The sequence below is a fragment of the Solea senegalensis genome, linkage group LG4 (genome assembly GCF_019176455.1).
Source record: "Solea senegalensis isolate Sse05_10M linkage group LG4, IFAPA_SoseM_1, whole genome shotgun sequence".
Taxonomy (NCBI): domain Eukaryota; kingdom Metazoa; phylum Chordata; class Actinopteri; order Pleuronectiformes; family Soleidae; genus Solea; species Solea senegalensis.
This window is the reverse complement of record NC_058024.1, coordinates 8485139-8506018: the sequence shown is the minus strand read 5'-3', so window position 1 is coordinate 8506018 and position 20880 is coordinate 8485139. Positions and strand designations below refer to the sequence as shown.

At 39.7% G+C, this 20880-nt stretch overlaps 2 protein-coding genes across 2 annotated transcripts; one reads left to right on the top strand and one right to left on the bottom strand.

Moving 5' to 3' along the window:
* Positions 1 to 1948: 1948 nt before the first annotated feature.
* Positions 1949 to 12008, bottom strand: LOC122768542 (ras-related protein rab7-like). Its single transcript, XM_044024610.1, has 6 exons — positions 11633 to 12008; positions 5839 to 5901; positions 4581 to 4707; positions 4175 to 4393; positions 3545 to 3673; positions 1949 to 3376 (listed from the first exon to the last, which is right to left on the bottom strand). Exons 2-6 carry the CDS (start codon positions 5889 to 5891, stop codon positions 3281 to 3283), a joined length of 624 nt encoding a protein of 207 aa, XP_043880545.1. The 5' UTR covers positions 5892 to 5901; positions 11633 to 12008; the 3' UTR covers positions 1949 to 3280.
* Positions 12009 to 15532: 3524 nt separating this feature from the next.
* si:ch211-157b11.8 (fibroleukin) lies at positions 15533 to 20211 on the top strand. The gene is made up of 6 exons (XM_044024679.1): positions 15533 to 15802; positions 16988 to 17183; positions 17510 to 17587; positions 17667 to 17779; positions 17910 to 18172; positions 19647 to 20211. Exons 1-6 carry the CDS (start codon positions 15533 to 15535, stop codon positions 19987 to 19989), a joined length of 1263 nt encoding a protein of 420 aa, XP_043880614.1. The 3' UTR covers positions 19990 to 20211.
* Positions 20212 to 20880: the final 669 nt, after the last annotated feature.

Below are 20880 nucleotides of genomic sequence, written 5' to 3'. Positions count from 1 at the left end.
CAAAATGTGACAAAAATGTCATAGTTTAGTATGTCGTCCAAAATGTGACGAAAATGTCATAGTTTAGTATGTTGTCCAAAATGTGAAAAAAATGTCATAGTTTAGTATGTCGTCCAAAATTTGACCAAAATGTCATAGTTTAGTATGTCGTCCAAAATTTGACCAAAATGTCATAGTTTAGTATGTCAATAGTAAGACAATAGCAACATGTTTGCCGGCTCACCCATACTGCAGAAAACAGGAATCTCCTGGTTCTCCCATCAGATCCAAGCATCCTTCGTTAACTCCCTCTTGGATTCTAATTATTTTCATATACTGTATGTGTATGTGATGGCCTCCAACTCAACTCCTTTGGTCCTGCCAAAATGATGGATTCCTGATTGCATTTTCATCGTACTGCACATCTTCCCAGCGTTATAACACGACATACAAAAATAAGAATTAGCTGTGTGATTCTTTCCAGGGCAGACACTACAGTATACCTATATCAGTGTCAGTGTGTGATTTATTAAACAAAAACCCTGATAGTCAAAACAAGAACATATATCAATCTCCAGACAAAATAGTACTCTATCTTCATATATATGTTAATAGTCAGAATTGGTTTTTCTTCGTATAAATAGTGATGTACATAATTTTACTTCCTCTGTGCAGCTGTTCCACAGATCCACACGCTTAACTGATATACAGTTTTCCTGAGTGGACAGTGAGTCTCTCTGGTTGTGAAAAGATTCTTTATTGTATTTGGCGGGAGATCAGTTTTTATTTTATCCATGAATTTTAAAGTGCACAGGTCCATTAAGTCATACAATTTTAATGTCTTGCCGGTTCAGGAATAATGAGTTACTTGGTTCATTGTCAGATGAGTGTGGAGCTTACATTTGTTCTTCTTCATGGTTGTATCACAGGATTAGTCTTCACCTCTCAGCACAAGCTCTTCAGAGGCAGAGACAATGACCACAACCCTGAGCCTGGATTCAAGCATCAGCATCAGCAACAGCAACAGCACAGCAGCAGCAGCAGCAGCAGCAACAGCAGCACCAGCAGCAGCAACAGCAAGCAGCAGCAGCAGCAGCAACAGCAACAGCAGCAGCAGCAGCAACAGCAACAGCAGCAGCAGCCAGCAGCAACAGCAACAGCAGCAGCAGCAGCACAGACACACCAACAGCATGGTCTCCTGGGTGAGGGTGGTCATTCCAGGATGCTGTGTTTGGAATGTAAGACATAATATCCTTTTCCAAGGTACACTAGCTTCAGACTGCATCGCCCAATGTAGAAAAAAAACCCTGTTATAGCCAGTATATATTGAATTATATTTTATATTGTTGTGCCAGCCTTTGTTAACTTTTATTTATAAAAAACACAGTAAGCTAATACAGTAAATAGAGGATTTATGTACATGTTCTTATAGTTAAGATATATTTATTTTCAATTCACCATTTCATGAGGTGCCATTTGCAAATTGGCTCAAGCTCAAAAGAACGTCAACATTTTGCCATTTCGCTTCAAAAAAGTGTTTACCATACTGACGGCAATATTTTTATCTTAGAAATACAGTATATTAGTTATATCTACATATTACACCTGTTATGTTAAAGTGTGTAGAGATAATGTAGCCTATGTCAGGTACATGGGGGATTATTTTAATCTTTATTCTGCTGTTTAGCTGGTGCATCAATTATTGGACACCATGAAGGTTTATGGAGGTCCTCAGACTTCACCAGAAGTGCTGATGACTTTGGGACTTCAGATCAGATCAAATAAAATAAAGAAAACCCTGTAATCATTTACCACATTTTTTCAGGCTATAGCATTGCAGCTCATCCACACATCACAACACATTCAGATTTGAAATCAGAGTAACATCCAGAAAAATGTCTCTTTAGCAAATGGGCAAAACACACAAATCAACCAAATGAAACAGAAATTGAGACAGTCACACCACTCATGTATTCAAGAGTTTTATTTGACATCCCAATTTAGTTTGATAACATCATTGGCCATCGCAGTGATTTTCGTCTATAAGGAGGCGTAATACCAGGGCAAAAAGTTGGATCTTTAAATGCAAAGAGAGAACATTGATTTCCGTTCAATCAATCAGCGTTTTACCTTTATTGTCTATACACCGTAATACACTATTAAAAATATTAAGTACTTAGCCAACCTGAGCTACAAGCAGATAGAGAGAACAGCAATAATAAAGACATGACAGAAGGCAGACAGATGTACAGTATGTTGTGTTGATGACACATACTATAATTCCATAGCATTGAAAGATGTATGATGAAAGACGCAACACATATAGCATTAATAGTAGCAGTACAAGTAATGTTACATAAAGGCAAATATTAATATATTAAGAATTAATCCATGTTTTACACCATGACTGCATCATCAGCTTCTACTTTATGTCCTTTTAGGAACTTTTCATCTGCATTGTGGGGCAGTTAACACACAACCTTGAAGGGAAAAGGCAATACAGTCACCAAACTGACAGATTCTGAGGTTATATTTCACATGGAAAAAGAAGCAAGGGCGTTTTTTTTTTTATTTGAAGGTCACCTCAAGATGTCGTAGCAGACATTGCCCAAAGTCAGTCATCCCGCTGTAACACAAAAAAAAGAGGCAAAAATGTAGAAAAGAAATAGAAAAAAGGATTGGCTTAAGAAACAACAACCAATTGAGAAGAAGAAAATATATATACATACACACAAATAAAGAGAGAGTTCAACTGGATTAGTTCTTGAGAGAAAGGCAACGGAAAACAAACACAAAAGTGAACGCGAGAATATTCGTGGAATGCTGACATTAGCCAACATCGCCTCACATTACAGAGCATCAGCCAGTCCAGTCCATCCACAGATCCAAATTGCACTCTTTGAACATGGCTCCATCTCAGTGTCCCCACAGTGCGACAATCAGAGCCACGGTCAGACCATTTGGGTGGGCAGGACCGGAGATAACTCACCATCAAGTCAAGGACCGTGTGATCAGAAAGGGTGTCATTCTTTTGTTGTGTGATCTTTGGGCATTAGATCTGTTAACGTGTGTTTTATTTTCTTTACAATAGTACGCTAGTGTATTAATTTGTGTATTAAGTGCAGGTGGGCTACATCCATGTGCAGCGTACTTTGTGAAGGGTTGTGTTGATGGAATGAACAGTGGTGTGATGGAGGAAGACCAGTAGGGAAGTCCATTCCCTCGGAGAGAAGGTGCAGGTGATGTAACCGGTGACGGGGTTGTTCAGAGAGCCAAGACAGAAGATGGTCCAAGTTGTCCTTCAGCAGCTGCAGCTTTCTGCTGACGCTTTAGCTCTGTCGTTCCTATCCAGTTTTATGGGCTCTGGGAATTCATTATACAACTCCACCTCTGTCTCCTGCCAGAAGTAAAGATGGATTAAAACAATCAGTGGATGATAAAGCAGTAAAAGATGAGTGAGTTGAGTTAAAACACAAGTCAAAGATCACCGTTATATAAAACTGTAATTATGCATGGAAAGAGCACACATCTGTTTCACTTTTCATTTCAACCAACCCTGACTCACCTGTTTGAGGGCGTTACGTGCAATTGTCTGGAATGCCTGTTCTACATTTATGGCCTCTTTGGCACTGGTCTCAAAGTAGGGGATGTTGTTTTTACTCTGACACCAAGCCTGGGCCCGTTTGGTGGTTACCTGGGAGTAGGAAGAGGAAGCAACAGGTTAATAATAATTGTTACAGACTGAATTGTTAATTAAAAATACATCAACAGCTGAATATGATTAGTCAGGGTTTGATCCTGGCTCTGTTAGTTTACATGTCCATGTGTCCCTGGGCAGGACACTTAACCTTAAGTTGCTCCTGGTGGCTGTGACAGCAGCATGTGTACTAAAAACCACTGCTAAAAAACATTTACCAAGAACCTTTATAGGTCATAAACAACAGTATATAGCTATTAAATAAGTGATGTAAAAGAGAACGAAACACATCAGATGCAGAGTAGGGAAGCAATATTTAGTCAGAAGGGAAGAACTAGTAAAAAGGTTATTTTCTTTACAGCTGTTTGACTCAATGAGCACTTGTACACATCTCAAATATGTATACACACAAAAAAATGGGCTTTGTGTCAAGGAGATCTGACATTTAGATAGTGTAAAAAGGAAGAGGATTCATTATTTAAAACTACTTATACCAACCTGTCTATTCTCCAAATCAATCTTGTTGCCTAGCACCACAAATGGAAAGTTCTCAGGATCTCGGGGGCTGGCCTGGATCAGGAACTCATCTCTCCAGCTGTCCAAGGTCTTGAATGTATTGGGCGCAGTCACATCAAACACCAGCACACAGCAGTCTGCTCCTCGGTAGAATGCAACGCCCAAGGACTGGAACCTCTCCTGTCCGGCTGTGTCCCATATCTAGACATTCAAATCGAGACTTTAGTTTAGTGAATGGACACAGGAGAGCAAAGATGATAAAGTCATGAACTGTGGCACTCTAATCAGTGTCATTCTACTACAAAAACAGGACATTCTACTCTGATTTAAATGTTCATTCTTTCTCTTAATATGTAGCCCTTCCAGGTGTAAGTGTGCCTCACCACACCTGCATTGTAACGAGCCGGTCGTCCACCATCACCTCCTTGGTCAGGAAATCAGCGCCTATTGTTGCTTTGTACTGGTTGCTAAACTTCTTGTTCACGTACTGGTTCATTAAGGACGTCTTTCCGACACTGGGTAGACACAAAACAGACAACAGATTAACTGATAATAGGAGCAAAAAAAAAAGGGACATTGGAAAGAGTCACAGAGCAGTATATTAGTTATATCTACTTATTACAAAAACAAAAATCTGACTTTAACTGATATATTTACAGGCCTTTGCACACCAAGCACATGTGTATTTATTCACGTGTTAGTCATCATTTTCATATCTGTATTCAGTCAATGTAAGCTTTCACATAAGCAACAGAATTTCACTGAGCAATACTGCAGCTTTGATTTTTTTTGGGGGTGGGACTAAGCTGTTTTTTTATTGAAAGTTCTGCTTTCAATGGGTGCACATCTTACCAATTACAATGTGCAGTTGACAATGTGACAAAAACATTTAAAATGGGCAGATTTTTAAATATTTTTATTTTTATTTATTATTATTTTTAAAACAAACCAAGCCTCAAATCTTGTGAGGGATATAAAGCTCCTGAGCCAAGGTAAGATAATCATCAGCTAATCATCACTAGAGCCTGACTCCACCCATTTATTCCCATGATTTGTTTTCTTATTGGGTACCGAAAATGTATTTGGTTAATTGCATCACGCTTACTCCCTGTGTGTGTGTGTGTGTGTGTGTGTGTTTTCTCTGGGTTCTACGGTTTCCTCCCACAGTCCAAAAACATGGGATGAGGTAAATTGGACACTCTAAATTGACCATAGGTGTGATTGTGAGAGTGGGTGGTTGTTTGGCCCTATGTCAGCTGAGATTGGCACATCTCCCCCCGTGACCCTGATGTGGAGGATAAAGCGGTAGAAGATGGCATCACGCTTAATGTGAGTAGAGAGGGTGTGTTCAAAGTCACTTTCATTCTGTCCACTCTTTATTTCCAAAGGAGTTGATCATGACAAAAAGGGCTTTTTGGGTCTGAGGGGAAGAAACATAGATGCTGAACTGTGAGGCTGCATTAGTCAAGAGCTGAGGACTCACTCTGCCGAGAGACAGCACAGTCATAACTCCTGACAACAAGGAAGTAACCATTTAAAAAGATTTGATTCCCTGGCAAAAAATAATAGCTTGGCATGTCAGAACTATTTTTGAAGATAAAGATAATCTGCTGTGTTTTACATGCCAAGGTTACAAAATGACTCACCCAGAATCTCCCAGGATGATGACTTTCAAAAGCACTTTCTTCCTGGATGTCATTTTTCCAAAGCTGCAGAAAGACAAAAAGAGAGTCAGACAGTCAAAAACAACTTAAATTAAACATTTTAAGTCACAATCTGTTCACTCAAACGTTTTTCTACTGGTCAGGGACATAAAAACACAAATACTGTATGCCTGGACAAAGACAGCCTTTGGAAAACAGTACACACATTTGCATGTAGTTTCATGCCAATGGACCAAATGCAATTGGATACCATTTATTCCAGTCATGTGCTTTCTGAGCTGCTGGGCAAATCACGAGAAGTACATAGGGACAGACTCCTCCAAACAAAGTGACGCATCTGACATTTTCTGCTGAGATCACAGTCAATGAGCAGACAACACACTACATCACATGTTGCGTTCAGTGAACAAAATGTCAGAGAACAAAAAAACACAACAGTTACAACACCATTCAAAACATGTTTGGGGTAGCAAGAATATTTAAATAACCCTCTGTAATAGTGTACGTGTCTTTACATGTGCATATATTTGTATAACATGTTATTTCTGTAACTGCACCTCAAATTCAGATATCACAAACATACACTTGAAGTAATAAGGGACAAATGTATTTGACAAATTTATGTGGCATTCGACTGATTTGGGTTATTCTATGGTGAAACAGGTTTTTAAGAAATCAGGGCACCCCATGGCCAATAACTATATAAAGAGTAATTTTTGCCCATATATTTAGCCAATTCTCTTTTTTCTCTCCATATGATAAAATAAAACTGCTCAATGATAACAACTGATCCAAGGAAATGCTAGACTTCAGTAACCGGTGATTGAAAAATTGATGCAAGGAAATTATATAAAAATAAAGTATAATCTAAATATTAAATTGAAATTGGGTCATCAAAAAAAACCTCAAAAAATGTTTTTGTGACTTAGCAAATGTTATCAAGTATCAATAAACATTATCAGCCAATGCCTAAACCTTTACCCATAATAAACCTGAAGTTCTGAAAATACAGCTTTGCAATGCTTCATTCCAACAAAGGTTTGTTGTTTGACAATGCAATTTCAGAAATGTGCAGCAGGAGAATCATTTACTAGATGAGGCCAATCGCTGTGATCCTGGCAATGCTGACATAAATTTCATGTATTTCAAACAACTTTTTGTTGCTACATTTAACTGTGGGATAAAAATGTAGTTTCATGTTCAAGTCCTGAGAAACTATCTGTAAAACGGATCCACACACAAACCAACTGAACAGATAAAAATAAGCCTTGATTCCATAAGAAGCTGCTTTATCTTTTGTCACACATTTCTTTTACTTGTACAAAGGAATGCTGAAACACAGTGCAATTGTAAAGAAAATCTTTAACAGTAGGTGTGCAATGTGCATAGTGACAGTGACAATGGCTACAGCAGCAACTTTCTAAAGTTAATAAAGGTGCAGTGTTTCCTCGCAGCAATGGCAGTAATCTGAAATAAAATGAAGACTTATAAATTATTAAATACTGCAACAAAGAATATTTTTTAAAACTGTTTTCATCTTAAGTGATAGATTGCCCCCCCCCCCGGAATTGAAATATAAATACGAACCTGATCATTTTTATTTATTTATCTGTATAAACCACTGTATTAGTTGTCCTGCCCTGCCTCTCACGCCCCCCGACACCTCACTGCACCCCCCCAGGGGCCCCGCCCCACTATTTGAGAAGCACTGCAATATAGTAACGCTTTAAAAATGCCCAAATCTTACATAAAAAACTATAATATGTATAATTAAGATGAATATAGGTAGAATCAGTACATTTGAGCACTTTTTGCTGATAAAATAACGTGAACAGCTGCTTTAAATAGAAAAGATTAATCAGAATCAGTTCAATTGCCAAATATGTATGAACATATAAGATTGAAAGAAGCCTTAGAATCAATAATGATGAGAAAATTAGTAAATTAACAAAAGACATTAGTGTACACACATCAGCAAAGCAGAGACAATCTTCTTCTTTTTGCTTGTACCTCTAGGGGACACCCTAGTGGATTAACTGTCCACATACTTGATTTGGCAGAGATTTTTACACCGGATGCCCTTACTGACACAACCCTCCCATTTATCCAGGCCTGGGACCAGCACTAAGAGTATAAACAGTGACTAAATGTGGTTCCCACGTGGTTGAGGTCACAGCAAAGGACTGCAGGTGAAATCAAATCTTGCCCTTTGCCCCATGGGACGTCAGCTCTACTAACAATTAAAAACTGGCTTGGTGCAGTTGTGCCATGTGCTGTATATTGTAACCACAGAAAATATAGACATTTTTCTGACTGACTGCCATATTGCGTGCACTAAATCTGTAACTTATTTGGAGGAAATGAACACTTCCATCTGCTTTTGTTGAATCACACAAACCAGTTTCACAACATCTTAACAGAAAATGTGACCACTTCCTATCAGCTCACCATGAAAGTTAGGGTTTTCCCTGTCACGATAACTCTCTGGCAAAGCACCAAAGCATTCAAGTGCAGCATGTAAGCTGAGTCAACAACACTACAGGAGTTTCTGAGAGCAACTAACATATTCAGTCAGCTGTTACCTGCGTCCACTGGAAAAGTGAGTCATGTTCTGACATCCAATCAAAGACAGTTACATTTTAGGTGGTTAAAAGAGGATAATACAAGGGCAGCAGGGTTTATAGATGTAGCACTCACTCCGATTCATTAGAAAATAATTTTGTATGGACATTTGGTTGAGCTTTTCTCGTCAACAATGAACATACTATCAAAGGAAACTATCAGAATGGTGTTTTAAACCAAATGTCTCTACATTCTGGAAAAAGTTTGAACAGTTTTAATTATAAGTTCAAGGTCAAAAAAGGTATAAAAATAAAGAATGTGTAGGGATACGTTACTGGGATTTCTGCTGGCTCAGTAATTATTGTAATGTTGATGGTCCAAAATGATGCAGAATGACACAGAAAAAAAACTTCATGAACAAAGCACAAAAGACATTTCAACCTTTCAGCCCAACCCAAACAGGTTTTTAGTGTCATGCAAGCACATGAAAACAAAACTTGAAAAAAACAAACACAAAAAACATACCACTTGCTACCTGCTACCCTGACTCATGATGAAACCTAAAAATAAATCTAAATCCTAAAAGCTAAGTACATGAAACAAAAACACTTCAGCTACCATCAGGAATGGAATGAGAACAGCACTCCAGTGACGACCATACTGTGAACACAGACATGCTGACAGAGGCATGAACAACAGCGTTGTCTCGGCTCAGACCGGTCACATGATTACAGAACAAATTCATCTCAGCTCAACCGCAGAACGCAAGACATTGATTAATGAATGCAGATTATGGTCTGAAATCAAGTGGACATTGCTCACCAAATTAAACCAAAATTAAGTATAATTTAGTATAGCTTTAGGACCAGTTACACACAATATTCTTACAATACCATTACATTTTATGGCATAATAAAATATGCAGAAAGAAAGATAAACAGTTTCACACGAATACATGTGTACATAAATGTTTTTGCTCTTATGAAATGTATAATTTATCTATCCCCACATATAAACTTCCCATCTTCTCAAAGATTTAACATATCTCATTTGCATACTACAACTAACCTGGCAAACTAAAAATGTATTTATTTAGAATGGCTTTTAATACCTCATAGTGCTGTGACACTTTCCTTCTGCTCCTAATGTATATTTTCTCATCTTCTTTATTCTTAATTTATTCCTGCTATAATAAGTTTTATTTTTTTTATGTGAAGTACAGCACTTTGGGGTCCTTGTGTGTGTTATAAAGGGTTATAAATATAAATTGACTAATTGATGTCTCAGTATGTGTTTGGTGCATATTTGTTTTGGCTTAAATGTGACATTAATTAAAAGTATACCATCTCCTTAATACCTTTTGCTCACAATGGTCTTAATATGCTGTCGTAATCACCAGCAGCATAAAATTGTATGACTGAAGTTAATCAGCAAGACCATAGCAACCATTTTTTGTGTCTGTGAACATTGTGTGAGAAAATTAACAGAGGTTGAGGGGTCAAAAATCAGACTTCTGCATTAAATTGTGTACCATGCAGGTCACATTAACAGTCACTGTTCGTCAAACTAGGGGGGATAAAGAAATTTGACTTGAATTGAATTTATCCCAGAAGCTTGTAATGAATGTTCTGCATCTTAACAGCATAATTTAAAATACTGTCACATGGTCTCCTGTCACCATCCCAGTGTTGGTAACATGACATGCATCGTGTGATGCTCAGAAGTGTGACTAAAGATCAAATGTTCTTATCTAAGTATGACTAATAATTAATGTTAATGAACACTGCTGAATTCCTATTTCTTGTTTCATAGGCTTTTAGGATATTTTATGGCATACATTTTTATGGATCCTGATTGTGTGTTTTTCCAAACTTAACCTTGTGAGAAAGGGTTATGTATTGACACTGGGAAACTGGGTGGATTTGGCAGAAGTTTGTGCTCTGAGAGTGCTTTCTCTTGTTAACTGTGTGCAAAGAGGCATTTTAACCACGTCAGCAGGAAGGGAACTTGTACTTTCCACAAACCTAGAGCTGTTCCAAACTACCAGATAGGTACCTGAAAGCCAATTGTGCAAGAGTAAAGCAAACTGAGAGGACAGCAGGAATAGTTGTGAGCAACTACAATTAATCGTTACATTAACAAAAAAGGGATTGAAACAGGTATCAAAAGCACAAGAGGTAAAAAGGAAAAACAAAGCTGAGATGGCTGACAGGCAACATTTGAATTTGAACAAGAAAAAGTGAAGACTTTTTGGAGTTTATATGGCAAGCAAGCTTGTTGGTACAAGTAATAGGCGTTGTAGCCATGTCACATTTGTATAAGCAGGTCTGAGTCACTCACAACTGAAACAAAAACCATTTCACACTGAAAAACACTGGAGTCTCATCTGCATGGCAACAATATGACAGATATACAACACTGCCACACTACTCAAAACCCACCTTTGCATGCATCATGATAGAAAGACCTTACGACAATAAATACATTGTAGTAATTTCTATTATCAAGACAATCATTAATGGAGAAAATCAAAAAAGTAACTTTAAAATGGAACAAGTTTGCCAACATGGGGTTTGACTGACTTATTTTAAAGAGGGGAAATCAGCATTTTCCCAATAATTCCAGTATCTGTATTTGTATATGTATCCTTAATGACATATTTTGCAACACCACAGCATTTTGTAATGTCTCATTACACCATTTTGTAACCTTTCTTGTTACCGTAAGTAGCGTTTTGGTAACATTAGTTCATCCGACTTTATATGTATACACATACAGTACTGACAGAAGGATCTACCCGTTCTATCCAAACTAAAAACTCTAAAATAATTAATCATTCTAACAATTGCCACAATAACATCGTGAATCGCAATTTATTTTGGTGGATCCAATTGTGACAGAAAATGCTCACATCGTCCCATGATAAAGGCCAAGTACAAACACAAGCAATTCAATAATTACATATTCGCATTCTCGATAAGAGGCATCTGTCACTGCAGCTCAGTTCGACCGACACCGTCTCCGTCCTGAATGGAGTGGACCCAGAGGAGCCACAGGCCGGCCTTGTTTTTGCCAAACCAGCTTCTCGAAAAACACAGCACCACCATTAACATTAGCTGTAGCAGCATTAGCATTCAGGGGAAACCGAGCGCACCGTGAGAAAGTACATGCAATGCTCTCATACGCACAGACTGTTGTCGTGTGAATAACTTACTCTCAGTTTGTTCCGCAGCGAAACAGGGACTTGTTGACGGCACCGGGACCAACCTGCCGGCCTGACTTTTGCCGTTAATGTTGAGGACAGCGAGCGTCACAAGCTAACTAGGCGTTACGTTAGTTAGTTAGCTGGCTAGCTAGCTGGTAGTCCACTCGTCAGCTAGCTTCAATCTTTCAATGTCTCGTTTTAAATTCCAATAAAATGGCTGGCCTTTAACGCGAACTCCCCCCAAAAAACAGCCTCGTAAACTGAAGAGGAGGACTAAGAACGGGCGGTGTATAAATTTGGCACTTTGTTTGAAGGCTTGCCTGCCTGACTACCTGCTCCCTAGCTTCTCTCTTCCCCTTTCACTTCCTTCTCCAAAACAACGCCTGCGTCCTACGTCACACGCAGCAAATTAAGAATTCCAGCCCACCCTTCGCACCCTGGTCTAAAAAGTATATTTACGGCACTAATGGTTCTGCATTAGATTATTCATGAGTCATTGATGTTCCTGCCATTTTCAGTTTTAAATGCTTTTGTGTTTTCATATCTTAGGTAAAACAGGACATGTTGCCCTTGATGTTACTATAAAACAATGGTGTTGTACAGTCTTAGCTGCAGTTCTCAGGTTTTATGTGTTCAGTCTGTTATTGATTATGGTATTTAGTTCAGTTATATTCTGTCCCTGCACAAGTGGGTGTTTGGGTGGTTTACTGTAATCAAAGCACTTCATTAGGGGTTTCTTTCAAACAAAGAACATTCAAAATACAATAAGTAAAGACCAAGATATCCTGACATTTAATCTCACGTTATATGATTAATCGTGTTAATATACTGTACATAAGTTCATTATAACAGTCATGGATGTGTGTCCATACAAGACATCTAACAATAAGACAAAAAAACTTGCAAACATATAAAAAAATAAAACATATACACCTAATAAAATCCTACGTTGTGTGGGTATATGAACTCATGCTCCAAATCAGTTCTACTAGAGACACTGTTTTCAGGTTTATAGTACCTACGTACTAGAAAAGTGTTGACAAAAAGAAGAGATGTGATGGTTCACCACTAGAGGTCACTGTCAGCCTGTTTTAAATGGATAAAGAGAGTGACATGTGGTCTGAGACTGGAACCTACAATTCATGCTCTCCACGTTTGACAAGCACTCCAGCTCTATGTGGAATTGACATTATGTTGGGGCAGTGAAAAGGTCAGATAGGCAGATCATCAGCTTCATTACACATATTTCTTTCTTCTGTTTCAGGAAGATTAGTGTATTATTTGAGGTTTTTACACATTTGTAGAGTGAAAAATTAAATAAATGTTTGCGAGATCATATGCAGCAATGTCTAACACCTTTATTATTATTTTATTAGGTCTGGTGTTTGTTTACAGTCATTAGGAGAGGTCTGGTGATGCACATTTTAAAAGCTTCATAGTTATGACTCCTAAAACTTCTTCCCACTAACTATCAGCTACTGTATGGGCTGCTTTAAGCAGCTGCCTTTTCATCAAATTAAAATAATTGATGCCCACAAAGCAGGAGAAAACTTTCCAGGAGAATGACTCGTAAGATTGCAAGGAAGGCAAAATAAAAACGCTGTTTGTCTACAGATGACTCTTTGGTAGACTGTGTGGTGGTGGACTTTTCTACTGTGCAGCAACACCTGCATGAATATGACCCTCATGCAGGAATCATCTGAAGAAAACATTTCTTTTGTCGGAAGTTTGTAGAGGAACATTTAAACAAAGCTGATGCTTTTTCCAAAACAAGTCCCATTGAAGGACAGAGTTGAAAAGAACATTGTTTAGTGATGAGCAGCTATAGAAAGAAGGGAACGTCATTTCTTGATAAGAAGATCTCTCCAACTTTTGCACATGGATTCAAATTAATATGCAAATTCTGAAAGCAAACATCACACTGTCTCTGAAAAAAGCAGAGGATGAAACACACCTCAAGATCCACAATGGTCTACTTTAAGGGGCACAAACAGAGGGATTTGCTGGCTTGACAGTCTCCAATGAGTCTTTCCTAAAAATAGATGCATCAAATGTCTGTGGATGGACTTGAAAAAGCAGTGCAAGCAAGATGGTATGAAACTCTCACACAACTAAAAGCCTACTGCAAAGAAGACGAGATGATAATCTCTCAAACAAAAACTGAAAGACTCTGCTTTGCTTTGTACAAGATGATATTTACCAAAAGAAAAGGGTGTTACTGAGTACTGAACCGTGTGTACTGCTATCTGTTACCTCTTTAGGACCTTTTCTGTTAAAATAAACACTGACCTTGTCAGGACCAGTTTAATTTCTGAGGAACTACCCTGGTTTTAGTTTTAAGGATAATGCTTTGTTTAGGCAGTTCAAATGAATGGAGGTAAGTGCATCATCCTTAGAAGAATAGACATACAAACCTGAGTATGTGTGTGTGAGAGAGTGTTTCCATTATAATCCACCACACTGTCAAGAGAGGATAGTGAGAGGAAAGGTGATGAGATTGAGAATGCTGATCAAGCAGACTGTATTTTTCAAATCAAAGGATTATCTAATCTGGTTATACTTGCTGACATAAATACTCATGAAAAGAAACCACCGGGAGGCCACATCAAATACCTGGAAAATATATGACAATGAATAACACACCAAATATACACAGTAAACATAATTAGAAACCCTGGAAAGAGGGGGAGAGAGAGAGAGAGAGAGAGAGAGTATTTTGTTTATACTACAATGAAAATACATTTCTACAAAAACACACAAAATTGACTAAATGCTATATATTTGTATATCTTTTAAATAAATTGACAGATTATTATAGTATCTGTGGATTGAGTATTTTTAACATCTTGAAATGAAAAGTATATTATACTCTATTGAGAGCATGTGACATTTATAAAGTAGAAATTAGGATCAATTTCTAATTTATAATCTTCATCTTTCCTGCACGGGCTCAGTTTGTCACAGTATTCCCTGTGCCTGAACCTCACAGATACCTCATCTTGATTTAGTTGTGCTCCGTGCTCACGTGTGTGCACATGAATGTTTGCCCTCCTTGTTACTGGGAGTGTGCCTCTGCTGGGCCCTGATGACCAGGATGACTCTGGTGTTTATGGAGGAATTCCAGCTTTCTCTCACCCATTGAATGTCAAGTCTTTATGGCTTCTGTGGAACTCAGTTTGTCAACACAAACACTGCAACACAAAAGGATGTGGAAGTGGTGCATGCTGTGGAAGGAAGGAGCTGCATATTTGAAGCAGCATCTCTGCAAACACTGTCACATTTGCACCTCGATAAGTTATGAGGTTTCAGAATGAAAAGAAACAACATTATCACACTGCAATAAAGGATGCCAAGCAAGGCTGACATGTATTCAATACACGGAGGGATTTCTGTCTATATTCTGTGTGTGCGTGTGTGTGTGTGTGTGTGTGTGTGTGTGTCATTCTATGTGTGGCTGTGTGGGAGAGAAAGAAGGAGGTGAGTTAAGGAGATGGACAGATGTGTGTGTGTGTGTGTGTGTGTGTGTGTGTGTATCAGGGGGTGGGTGCATTAGTCCATGTCAAACAGCAAAGAGTGCCGCAGTTATCTAGGAATCTGAGCCAAAGCAACCTCACTAACAGAGGGGAGCAGGAGACAGAGGAGGACAAGCAGTGAGGGGCAAAAAATAGGAGGGAAGAAGAGGATGAAAGAAGCACAGAGAGAAGAGAACAACGACAACATTAGAAAGATCTAGACATTAAGGAAGGGCTGCAAAAACTTTACACTTATTGAGATTTAAAGAAAAGTGGAGGGAGTGTTTTCAGAGTATCATCGGTGACAGAAGGACAAACATTTTGCAGCTTGGAGGAAGAGGCTGGACCACTGCTCAAGAGATTAAAACAAAGTTCAGGAAATCTGCTGTATTTTCCCATGATTCCTTTTGGGTCTCTTGGTTTGCTGTCACTGTATGTGGGTGCCCTGCTGTCTTTAGATGCATCCCCATCCTGCACACAGCCTCCCTGCAGTGACAGTCTGGTGGCTGCACCCAAACCCCCTGGGTCAGCAGCAGGAGTAGGCACTGGGGCCTGTGAGGGTCAGACTGGGACAACAGGCTGTAAGATGGGGGTTTCCCTTCCAGCCATCGCAGGTGCTCCTCGGAGGGTGGAGCACAGGCATGATTTACCCCAGGTTCAACCTAAGGTAAGTGACATAAGCTACAGTGGAGTAGCAGTGACCTGCTGGTGAGATATAATAACAGACTGAAAGATAATGTAGCTTTTAATAAAGAAATTTCTCAGCAAGTGCTACAGATACAGTGAAGGACAAAATGAAGAGAGGAGGAGAACTGACGCCCTGACTGTTCATTCACGTGTTCATTCAACAGCGACTGAGCAGGCACAGGCCAGCAGGTCCCTTCTAGTGGGACAGACGTCCACTAAACTTGGCACCATCTGACAGCCACGGAGCAATGACAGTCAGCAATCACAGACGGGATAAAATTAGGTCTGCTTTAAAAATGTCCTCATCATATGTTTGTGCTGAGCTCATGCAGCAACAGGTGTGCGCGGGACATGATCACAATGGCTGATGTAAGTGTAAGCGATGGATTAAGAGTGACACCGAACATGTCGCTGAGCTGTAAGCCTTTGAGATGTCATCATCGGCACCAAAGGATGCACATGCACAGTTTTACCTCCACTCAGTTACCATTGAGTCAATACACTCCCCTATATCAGAGAATCAAGTATCAATTGTTGAAACAAATATTGAATCTGTATCTAGATCACCAAAAAATGTCTTACTTGGGTCACACACATAAACTTTATACAAAAATAATCGTTGTCTTCTGATTTGAAAAAGGATGGAAGTAGCCAAACATCCATTTGAATGGAAGTCCCACTTTAGTAAACATTTTCCTGGTCTCATTTGCAAGTTTTCATTTTTCTTCAGTGGAACATGGTGTCAATTCAGTTATGTTCCCATTTAGAGGAAAATAGATGATAAGCTGTGGAACATATGAGTGCACACAGCTAGCTTCCTCCAGTATGTGCGTGGTTGCAGGTGACGTCTGTGAATTTCTGGTTTAAAAAACAGGTCACATTGCAAATCTTCAGACTTGGAAATTTAAGTTATTTTGCAAACAGAAGACTAAAGTCTATGGCCATAACCTTCATCCCCAGAAACTTCATCCTGACCTGTCCTTTACTTTTTGAGATATACTAGAGACAGACAGACAGACAGACAGACAGACACAGCCAAAAACACAACCCCCATGGTGGAGGTAATAAATGATCATGAACTGATTTTCATCACACTGTTTAATCATGACTGACAACTTACCTCTAATATTTAATAAAACAAGTCCTATGGGCAATGTCTCTGCAGATGGGAGGTGTCAAAGAGCGTCTCGTTCAGCTGCAGCGCTGCATGCACTCTGTCCAGGAAACAGGGGGGGCCTGGAGTCCCGGGGGCCAGGACAGCGACTCTCTAGGGGCCATTCTGGCACTAATGGCAGCTGTGCTGACAGAGTGTGACCTCCACTGTCACAGCCAGGCCCTCGGGGCGATGGCCAAACGCCTAGGTGAGTAGCACTTATTTATATCACCAGCCACCTCTGCAACACACACACAAATGCCATTGTACTCACTCCCCCTCACACAGTAAACAGAACCTCAATGAGGCCGGCTAAGTGTTGGTCATAGGTGAGTGCATAGGAATTCAACTGCACAGAGAAGGATGAGAACAACTCATGTTCACAATGTGGGACACAATGTGGGAAGCCTGAAAGAGTTAGCAAACAAAGTGGAAGGCCTCCGCACAGTAAATCAAGACCAAGCCTCTATTTTCGGAGCCTGACGACAGTGTGATGTGTTTCACTGACAACTTAATCTTTCACTGCGCTCATAGAAAGCGCAGCAGTGGGAAGAGCTGGGGAGAAAGACCTGCTGCTCTTCCTGAAGAGCATCACACAATACCCTCCAACAGGTAAGGGCTTGAAGGCTGATAATACAATACATAATGTTTGATGATTAAAACGCTAAACAAAAACGTGTGTGGTTCTCAGTCGCACCCTCAGACAGGTTACATCCTCAGGATTGTGCAGAGATTTACAAGCTTGGCATTATAGAGAGTGGAATCTATACCATCCAGCCTGATCTGCAAAGGCCAGCACTGGAGGTATTTCAGATTCACCACACTCATAAACACACAGATAGACCCCCAGCCTGATCTGCTTCTTTCAGAGTGTGCTATCTGTGGATCAGTAAAATCCAAGCTTTATAATATCAAAGTCTTTGTTATGGCTCAGGCTAAATGTGACATGGAGACGGCGGGCGGTGGTTGGACCGTGATCCAGACTCGGCAGGATGGTTCGCTGAATTTCAACAGAACATGGCAGGAATACCAGGAGGGCTTTGGAAGTCCACAGGGAGAGCGCTGGCTGGGGAACGCGGCGATGCATGCCCTCACCACCACCGGCCAACATCAACTCCGAATAGAGCTGGAGGACTGGCACCATCAGAGACGCTATGCAACCTACAACAATTTCAAAGTAGCCTCAGAGGCACAGAGGTGAAATGCCAACACACACTTTCTGCACCAGCTAGATGAGTAGATGGAATGAACTGTCCAAAATCTCATGAAACTGTACCTTCATATCTTTTGTATTTCTCAAGAACAATTAACAAGCTTCTTTTGGACTGTGTCGCTGTAATGTGATTAGATTTATCTGGAGTTTATCATTAAATAAACATATTTTACTAGCCAAGCTTTAAAGCCTTAAAGCTATAGGCAGCATTTTTTCAGCACAATTTATCATCTGCATAAGGCCTGAATAATTCTTTTAACATGTCTGCAGAGTTCAATTATGGTGTGGAGTGGTCCGTACACACTGACTGTACATTCTCCTTGTAGTACAACACTTTTCAGTCCAGTTGGTGGCGCATGTTCGGTTAAGGTTTTTTGGAGTGTTTCCTCACTCGATGGGAGGGTCTAAGGACAGAGGGTGTCACTTGCTGTACAGACTGTGAAGTCCTTCGAGGCAAATTTTGTTTGTGATGTTGGGCAATATAAATAAAACTGACTTGACCTGACAAGTCAAAGGAGGCAACAAAGTTGATGAAACTTGCTTGAGGTTATGTGAGGAAGAACACTTTACAGGAATCTTATAACCCCATTCCAGTTCAAAATATACAGCTCAGAAGTGCACCAGACTGGCCAAAGTAACCACCAAATGGTCCAGCAGAGGGCACTCTGAGAACAGTTTGGCCTTAGATACACTCTTGGCCAAATAATGTACAAATATCCTGACTCTGCTGTTGGCTGTTAGCTCCCCCCAAGTGAGGCAGAGGAGGAGAAGGAGGCATCACAGTAAGACTAACATTAATTTTAAATAATGACATTGTGTTTTGAAGGAATATAATATTACATGATAGTCATTCAAACTTGCTTTTTGAAAAAAAGTGACAGCCCTATTTCAGAGGGTGAGAGAGCGAGAGAGAGAGAGAAGTTGCTCCTATAGGCTGTTCCACTACATCTACTCTGCGTACTGGTCCTTTCTGGTGCTAAATACAATAACAAAACTTATTATGCTCCAGGGAAACCTAAAAAAGGAAAGAGTCTAAACTAAATTCAGACAGTAAACACAACAAAAACTATCAGCAGCAACTATCAGTATCAACAGAGTGTTCCGGGGATGGAGAGATTGGCTCAGATCATCCGTCCTGTATGAAACAAGTGTATCTGTCTTTGCTTATCTGATGAAAGGAGCTCAGGACAGAGCGCTGTCATCCCCAAACACAAGTATGTTACATAAAACCCGTAAGATTAAACTTCACAATCAACAATTTGTCCGAATGATCCTGCCTACTGCAGCTTTAACCACTCAATAAAATGTAGACCAGCACTTTCTGACACCATGACAAATAAAGATTAGTTTGGTTATGGTTCTAATTATCAGGTGTGTGTAAGACATGAGTGTGTGTGTGTGTTCCACTCTTCCCATCACAGACAAAATTAGCCATGTGCTGGTGTTGTTTTCTTGCAGGTATCGCCTGACAGCACGGGAGTACTCGGGAGATGCTGGCAACGCCTTGAGCTACAGCAAACGTTATAACCACGATGGCAGATCCTTCACCACCGCTGACCGAGATCATGACCGCTATGCAGCTGGGAACTGTGGTCACTACTACAGTACAGGCTGGTGGTTTGATGCCTGCCTGGCAGCTAACCTGAATGGACGCTACTACCGTGGCCGCTACAGTGGAGTGACCAATGGTATCTACTGGGGGACATGGTACATCCTGACAGATGGACGCACCGGCGAACGCTACTCCTTCAAGAGGGTGGAGATGAAAACAAGACCTAAGAACTTTGTGGGGAGGCCCTGAAGCTAATGATGATCATTTGTAACATCAGTCACACAACAGATGTTACAGATGTTTGAGTTACTGTATGGACTTCACTCTGTTTAGAACAGCTTTCATTGTCACTTACCAATCACATGCAAATGGCAGCTAATAGGTTTATGGAAGAAATAAACTGAGAGTAATGTTTAAATATTCACTAGCACACTGTTCACTAGGCCAGTAGTGTCTTGCAAATTAAACTAAAACAACGAAACAAAGAAAAATATAGTAAAATATGAGATAATAATAAATTGCAAATACTGGTTGTAGCTTTAACTATTACACATTTCATTTCCATCATTGTTGCACATTAAAAAAAGAATCTGACCACTGGATGCATACAGTGAGACTGTGAGACATGTGTCTACATATTATTATCATTTGCATTCAGTATATTTATGACCTTTTTTGTAATGCCAAACATGCACATACTGTACAGCACAATAAAGATTAAACATAAGCCAGACTACTCATAAAATGTACAATTTAACCTTATGAGATTGTTTATGCCACTAACTGCTAGGTCAAACTGTTTGCAATAGTATTCACATGCATTTTAGGTCAAACCTTGTCATGAACTTAAAACAAGTGTATCCTGCTTAAATAAAGGTAAAATAAATGAGTAAGGTGATTGTTTCCCTTTGTTACCCAGCTCATCAAATTCAATTGACATCACTGTGTCATTTAGGCAACAACATTCTCTCCACCAGCACGTCCTTGTGTTCCACCTCCTGTGCCGTCAACACATTTTGTCAGTAAACTCTGGTAAGCTCTGGTTTAAAGAGGCATTTCTTCTCACTTTACCATGCTCATATTTTCCCAGGAGCAAGCTCTGACACTCTGATGCTGACCCATGATAGGTTTGTTCGCTCG

Coding starts and splice junctions, on each gene's coding strand:
- LOC122768542 (XM_044024610.1), bottom strand. CDS start 5,891: ATGACATCCAGGAAGAAAGTGCTTTTGAAAGTCATCATCCTGGGAGAT. Junction 4,708..5,838: donor ATCATCCTGGGAGATTCTGG/GTGAGTCATTTT, acceptor GTGTCTACCCAG/TGTCGGAAAGACGTCCTTAA. Junction 4,394..4,580: donor ACCGGCTCGTTACAATGCAG/GTGTGGTGAGGC, acceptor TTGAATGTCTAG/ATATGGGACACAGCCGGACA.
- si:ch211-157b11.8 (XM_044024679.1), top strand. CDS start 15,533: ATGATTCCTTTTGGGTCTCTTGGTTTGCTGTCACTGTATGTGGGTGCC. Junction 17,184..17,509: donor GGCGATGGCCAAACGCCTAG/GTGAGTAGCACT, acceptor CTGCGCTCATAG/AAAGCGCAGCAGTGGGAAGA. Junction 18,173..19,646: donor GTAGCCTCAGAGGCACAGAG/GTGAAATGCCAA, acceptor GTTTTCTTGCAG/GTATCGCCTGACAGCACGGG.